Here is a 7,449-nt window from a genome sequence, read left to right as displayed (position 1 = left end):
TTACTGTACAAGACTATGATCTTGCCAGTCCTCATGTATTCCTCTCAAACTCAGGTAACCGAAAAAATATGTAGTTGGCATAAACCCACATGTGAAAACTGGCACGTCAAGGACATCTATGCGTATCAATATCGATTCTCGCCAATGTGCTCCAGCTCCCTACGACTTTCTGAGGAGCGGGCACTCTGTTCCCATTGTTCTGCAGCTTATAGCTGTAAGCTGACCCTTTAGTTGGTAGTCCCTCCCTTTTGGCACTGTCGAAAGCAAACCCGCTGGCTTTACTCCACTCGATAATTTCGCTGTTATTCATTGTTATTTGCAGATTGCCTGCCTGACTAACGCGATTGTGAAATTCTTTCTTGTGCTTTGTCTTATTGAGAACAAAGCTCCATTATGTCTTACTCGCCTGCCACAAGTAGTCATCAATAGAGATCTTAGCTTCTTACTCTCATCGGTCAGCCTTAAAGCTAACTTAAAGATAATGGCACCTTTGTTAAGCGACTATGCTCGTTAATGCATAGCACTCTGTTATTGGTAACATTTTACCCTGGTGCAGAATCCAACAGGCACAATTTTATCAACAACTAACACCCAGATCATGGGAATGCGTCTTTAAGGTTGTTGTTAGCATCCGTTCAATACCAAATTTACATTAACTAGCGTTTCAGAAGCACAGTGCCACGAAATAGAGAGTAGTGCTCTCCAGAATCTTGCTTTGTTTAAGTCGAAATATCCAGCTGAATCACAGGAATCCCCACCCAAGCTGAAGAAAGCAAGCATTTTAGGCATCTTCAAGCCCGTTGTCGAGAGGCCAGTGCAGTTTCTAAAAATAGTCCTCGTCCATATTCGAAAACGAAACCAGAAAGACGATAAGCACCCAAGGACGAAACTCTGTGAGAAAATGAAAACATTCCCGAAGATAATATGTCTCCAGAGGACCTCCTCCTCAGTTAAATTCCATCTTACAACAGCAAGTCACGCTGTACTACGTTGAAGAGCAAGACAGGATTCCCGCTAACGCTCTTTTACGCACATGTGTCTTCGCAATGCCATCAATAGTCAGCTCCCAGGCAGTCGCTAGTGCACAGGCAGTCCACACAGAATTCCCTCACCGTTTTAACTCTAATTTGCTGAGGCTTCAATCGTTAATCTTCGATGGACAAAAAAAACTTTAAAAGGGTCCGACAACAGGATGCATCTTGTTAGAGTGCTGGAAGGGCATCGAAAAGAACAACGCTCGATGGTCAAGGCAGTGTCAATCCTTTTAACGCGGCAAATAATACCCCCATAATCGCTCGACCCTTGAGAAGTTCGTCAAGCCAGACGCACGTTTTAGCCATTTACAGGTGGGTTTTATCAAGCTTCGGTTGATCTAGGGACAACAATATTGCCTTACGATTACGGATAGATTCTCGAAATGGCCAAAGCCTATATTAATCCCAACCAAGAAGCTTCAGTGGTGACTGAAGCTCTATACATAGGTTGGATCTGGATCTTCACTTCACCACTGACTTTACTTGGAACCAGGGCTAATAATTTTAATCTGTAATGTTCACTGAACTCTTCAAAATTCTGGGCGCCAATCAAATATGGACGGCACCATACCACCCATAATCGAACGGCGTGATGAAGAGGTTCCGTGGCAAGTTAAAAGCGGCTCTCATTTGTAATGCAGACGTACCATGGGCAGCGAGACCCGACAACGAAAACGGATAACCAAGCCAAGCTTTGCCATTATTTATAGCGCTGAAGAGTCTCATTTTCGCTGATTTATATTGTGTGTTCATAGCGCACCCCCCTCCTTGTTGGCGTGCAAACGTTGTGCCAAACGGCCAGGACGCCAGACAGCTTTTAGGGATATCGAATTGGTGGACTTCGGCGCAAAACCGGGATGCTAGGAATTCCTTATTAAAGCAGGCCTAGACCGGATACCGGTTGTTGCGCCGTTGATGATGATGATGATGTCAACTGCAACGCTACCACCCCCTGGGACGCCCTCCACTGCGGCTGTGCCTGCTCCAATAATTTCGACGAACTTTCCAGTGTTCACCCTCGCGATATTCCACAGGCACAGGAAACGTCGCGTTGGTGTTCGCCGGCATGTAGCGTCAATCACTTCGAACGCATGTATTGGTGATCACTTGCCGAGAAGTCTTCCAGGACTCGCCAACCATTCACCGATGGTACCAGAGATTCCGATGCAAAAATGATGCCAGGGATGCTTCCTTCGAAGTCTGGGCGCCGAAACGTTGGCGTAGATGCGGTGTTTAAAACTACGAGCCTGGTTCTCGCTGCCATTTCCAAAATCCGCTCCCTCTAGAGTCTGGCTGAGGCGTTCATGGGTCCTAGTATTAAAATCGCGGCCAAAAACGTTATCCGTGAAAACTGAATCCAGACAAAGCCATTCCCTTCACCTTGAGCAAGAACACGAACAACCCAGATGGCAGTGATACCCGATAAGTCGAGATACCATGAAGCCGGGTCCTTGTTCCGGTATTGGTCGCTCATTAGCACTAGATCAGCCTTTACCTCCGCAGCGAACTGCGCTAGCAACTGGTGAGCGCTTGCACTCCGGTGCATGTTAATTTGTAAAATGCGGACCATGCCATTCGCCGAGCCCGCAGAATGTGTGACGCTCTCACCAAACGGACCACGATCCCTGCAGGGAATGCAACTTTCGCATTCATTGGTGACCTGGCATGCTGTCTTCCTGTCCGGTCCCTTGCAAGTTGCTGACGTGTCCATAGTTCAGGTGTCTGTAGCACTCGGAGAGGAATATCCGTATTCGTATCCTGCATACTACCCATCCAATTTTGATTCTCCCGGTGCTAAGGAGTTTCCTCGCATATTGCTCGCGAACTTCCATCACGGCGAGTATTTGGCCTCGAGCATTTAGAGAGGTGATATCAATCCGGGCATTGGTTACCTCCGGATATTCAGGCTTCATGGCCTTCTCAACTTCGATTTTTTCTGTGAGGCAGTCAAAATCTCGGATTTCTGGAGAGCCCATAGGCTCTAGACTAAAAACAAAAGCCTTCGCCTCCAATAATCCCCTGGCCGTTCTGCAGAACATACTCTTGCTAGTCCTTTTCGAGCCCAGTTCAACGAAGACTCAGCCACCTTTCGTTTTCTGTATGGAAGACGCCTCTGCGCCGTTGTCTTCGGGTTTTATCTCGTAGCGGATTTCACTAAGGACCTCCGCAAATGCCTTGCCTTCCGTAGACTTTATGAGCAGAGCTAACGGTCTAGTCCTTCTCTGGCGGCGTAGTCAGTTGTTTCCTTTTATCCTTCTTCGCCTTCTTTTTTGGGCCCTGGAAACTAGTTTGATAGTCTCCTTCAGTCGTCCTCTTTCCGCTTTTTCTCCAGTTCACTTTACAATGGGCTATCTGCGGTCCGTTTTGCGCTAGCAGTGTTCTCAGCGGGGAGAGGGGGGGGGGTCTTCCGCTGCTCTCCACGTTCGCCTGCAGAAGGAATCCCGGTCCAGTAGTTCCTCCAGCTCCATCAGCCCGTTTTTGACGCCTTTGCTGAAACGTTGCCGACTGCATACGATTCATCACTACCGCGCGTTTGCTGATGAGCCTTTCCTCTTCGGCTCTAGCTAGGATGGTTAACTGCACTTCTACTCGGTTCGTGGCCGAATCCACCTGCTCAGGACTAGCAGTTTTGACTAGGTTTTTTCGGAATAGGGGCACCATAGGGTATTATAGTTCCAATCCCCGCACGGTTAATTGCGCCATTTGGTAAGGCTTCCTCTTTATTTGGGCGTCACAGTGTCACATCTGGTATTTCAGCCATCGCTGTCTCTTTCTCTAATTGTTGCGGTGACCGACGCATTTTGGTGCTACGCGCAAACGCACTCAGCTTTTCCTCCGTCCCCGCTATTTAATCGATTTTTTTTGTTTATTGGGATTTATTTTCCATGGAAAATTCACCAGCGCATCGTTTGCATGAGAGCGGGCCGCAATAGCCAGGAATGGGTATACCTTCGGGGACACAGCCCCTACCAAGTTCCCTGAGCCCTGATCTACGCTTAGTTGATACCGAAACTCGAGGACGAACCAGCGCTCGCTCGGCCAACGTAGTCTTCTAACACCGGTTCAATGCACACTACCCGACCAGGACCCCGAAGGAGCTGGCCCCTGATACACGCCATAACTACTACCTTAGCAGAGCTGGGTTCGCATCACCCCACCCCCCGGGGACTCCCAGTGTGTCCTGATGTGTACCGGTCATTTGCGGTTCAGTCTTTACCGAGAGGTTTTCTCAACGGAGCGATACTGGTCTGCAACTCCCTGCACAATCGATTGTGCGAATTCCGGGAAACCCTCGATGAATCTTTGATGAAACAAGGAGCGGTAAGATGTTGTACATGCCGCACCGCTGTTATTTCATAGCGGATGATATAGAAATTCGTTTTCTCACTCCGTTTCATCCAATACTGACGGAAACCAGCTGAAGTGATTGCCACAGATTGTGGCGAAGCAGTTGCAGCAGGTGCAACTATGCTCTTGGTCACCATGGTGTCCGAATGTCGACCCGGAGGCCGACCCAGTCACCAAGTCGGACGATTCCCGTCGATTACCGTACCGGACCTTAGTTTTCTCCTTCTTCTCATTTTATGGATTTGCATTTGATACCTAACTGCCAAGTGTGGTGGTAACTTCCTCAGTGTTGAACCTTGGAACGGATAGCGGAGCACAGAAGCATGAAAGGCGGAATGAACTTTTAAAAATAGTGTCCCCAACCATTTGCGAGGAAACAACCTGGACTTGAAATCAACAAAGCCGTAACTGAGAATCGCCTAAGTCTGACAGCTCTGTCAATTTGCCCATCGATAGGAGACATCGTTCGGCCACAGGTGAACTGAGCTGAACATTTAAAACTGAGACTAAATAAGATGAAAATAGGAGCATTGGCAGGTCTAACAACTGTGAGGATCTATAATGAAAACTCAACATGCAGCCTGCGATAAAGGGGACGAGGCAGCCTCCACAACATATTGAGTTGCTTAACTTAGGTTCACTGAGTGGTTTTTTCCTTAGTTTTGCGCCTCCGTTGTGTACATCCACATCTTTTTCAATCATTTTCGAAGAGTTTCACTGGTACGTAGTGAGATCTATTAACTCCGCATTGCGTCCTTTTTCAAGCACTTTGGACCATTCTTGCCAAGCAACCTCCGTCATATCAGGTAAGGAAGAGCGCTTGCTATTTTCACCCAAAATAAAATCCAAATGATTTTGACAAGATAACGTAAATATATTTTTTCTCTTACAAAATAATGCAAAAATTGTCATCCAACGAGCCAGAAGACTCGCTTCACCTTTTCACTCTGCCTGAATTCGGATAATTACTGCTAACACCACAAGAACTGGTTAATTTCCTTAATTTACTCGCCTCCCTCCGCTGGAGAGCTTCCAAGCGTTTGCGTTCGATCTCCTGCGCAGTGCAACGTCGTTTTTCTGAAAAGAGGTTGGGATTATCAAGTTAAGAGCGCCTGGTCTGGAAATATAAGAAATTTGGGTCCCACCTGATGAAATTGACTCCGAACTGCTACTCTTCGAGTCACTTCCAATCGAGGACTTCTGCCCAGTCGCCTGTTTCTTATCATTAGTGGGCATGCTATTGTGTCGGGTAAAACTGCTTACTGGGCGATCAGGGACCGCTTTGGCCGTTGGCGACTTGGTGGGCATAGAATTGTAGCGAACGAGGGGACTTTTACATATTTTTGGAGGTTGCTGAGCGTCTACCGGAACAGAGAGGAAGATGTCGTCGAACGAATCATTCTCGAATAAATTGTCGTATTTGTCAAGTTTGGTCCGCTTGGTTTGCTTCTGGTAGCTCGCCTCAACCTTTTGACTGCACTGGAGGAGGAGAGTGTCCAGGTCAGAGTCTTCCAGGAGATCCGATTCGGTGGGAGCGCTTGGTTTTGGGTTTGCAGGGATTGTACTTTGTGCGGCCTTTGGTTTGGGCTCTGTGATTTTGGTAATGCCGGAAGGGGGAATGAGATTGGGTTTCCAGGTAGGATTTGGTCTGTTTGTCGTTGGTTTGCTTAATTCTATCGGTTTAGGTGCTTCTGCCAATTGCGGGGCTTTCACACGCTCTGGGATTTTCTTTTCTATGAGATTCGGTTTCATTGCTCGGACGCTTAGCACCTCCATCAGGTCATTTTCTTTTGCGCTCGAGTCCTGCTCGTCTAACTCAAATTCAGCAGACGGTGACGAGTCATCGCGATCAGGACTTCCACCAGCACTTCCTTCCGTGAAATCCCGAAGGAATTCCTCCTTGAATTTATAGAAACCTCTTTTCTGGGGACGCTCCGGGGACTGCCGGAAGATTGACTTCTTTGAAAGTTGCATTATCGGTCGAATGTGTCGCGCGGGTCTGCTGTTTTCTACTCGACGAGGTTTCGGATTGATTATTGTCTTGGCCACATTGGGACGATCTGGCTCTTCCCATTTCCAGTCGACGTCGGTAACGCTCTGGCGCGTGTCTTGGGTGCAAATCATTGTCTGGGAATCGCTATCGTAGTCCTGCGAGGGAGACTCTTCGATGAAGTACGTTCGCTTGAAGTGATTCAGCGGGGTCGTCTGCGAACTGTTTGGATTTCCGTTGAAACGAATCGAGGGCGGCGTGTTGACGGAACTGCGCATAATTGAGTGGCGACATGGCGTTGTGGGAGAGTCTGGGGGAGGCGAAATATTAAGCATTTTAGATGGCGGCGACAATTTTGGCAAAGTTAAAGTCACTAGAGGACTACAATGCGAAAGAACTTCTCTAAATCTAATCAGCACACTTAAAGGGAGGTATCCGGTGGTTTGGATTGTAACAATTAATTCGCTGGCGACCGGATGAACTTATCATGGAGTGAAGCAAATCAGATACAAATCAACTGCTTTCGCTCCTCCACAACTCGTTATCAGCCTCAACTTTCCAGTCGCCCCTATCGAACATTGTTGACTAATCCGCCTACCTGGACTACCACAAAATATCGAGAAAATTGCGTTTCATACCTGACCCGTCTTTGGATCGTTTACCAAGGCTCAGTCGTCCTGGCCTTTTCCTTAATAGATTCGGAGAGTCATCCATTCTGCTTCCATCTGAAATGGAGGGGATCCAATCTAATTCCTAAGAATTTGAAATGACTTTATTATAGGCACCTGAGATCTATCAAAAACAGTCAATTAAATTCCCTTCCGTACGTCCGGTGCCCCAGTCATTTCTTCAATGTCAGATAATATCTAAAACCTCAATTCAAAGACGCGCCGAAAATCAGCTGAAAGGTAAACAGCATTGCCATGGATAAACTGTCAATGGTTTTCTTGTCTATTTTCTGGGTTGCAAAGGAATATTTAAACACGTTTATAAGGCCGTATCTCATTACATTCGAATTTTAGATCAATTGAAATCATTTCAGCATTAAATCGCAATAATTAATCTTTAATAAAATCC

General features: G+C 47.1%; 1 protein-coding gene across 1 annotated transcript; it reads right to left on the bottom strand.

Moving 5' to 3' along the window:
* Window positions 1-5,245: 5,245 nt before the first annotated feature.
* LOC119653105 lies at window positions 5,246-7,195 on the bottom strand. The gene is made up of 3 exons (XM_038057622.1): window positions 7,011-7,195; window positions 5,528-6,682; window positions 5,246-5,459 (listed from the first exon to the last, which is right to left on the bottom strand). Exons 1-3 carry the CDS (start codon window positions 7,084-7,086, stop codon window positions 5,317-5,319), a joined length of 1,374 nt encoding a protein of 457 aa, XP_037913550.1. The 5' UTR covers window positions 7,087-7,195; the 3' UTR covers window positions 5,246-5,316.
* Between the last annotated feature and the right edge of the window lie 254 nt (window positions 7,196-7,449).

Source organism: Hermetia illucens, chromosome 3 (genome assembly GCF_905115235.1).
Source record: "Hermetia illucens chromosome 3, iHerIll2.2.curated.20191125, whole genome shotgun sequence".
NCBI classification, from domain to species: Eukaryota; Metazoa; Arthropoda; class Insecta; order Diptera; family Stratiomyidae; genus Hermetia; species Hermetia illucens.
The sequence above is the reverse complement of the archived record's forward strand: the minus strand, read 5'-3'. Positions and strand labels throughout refer to the sequence as shown.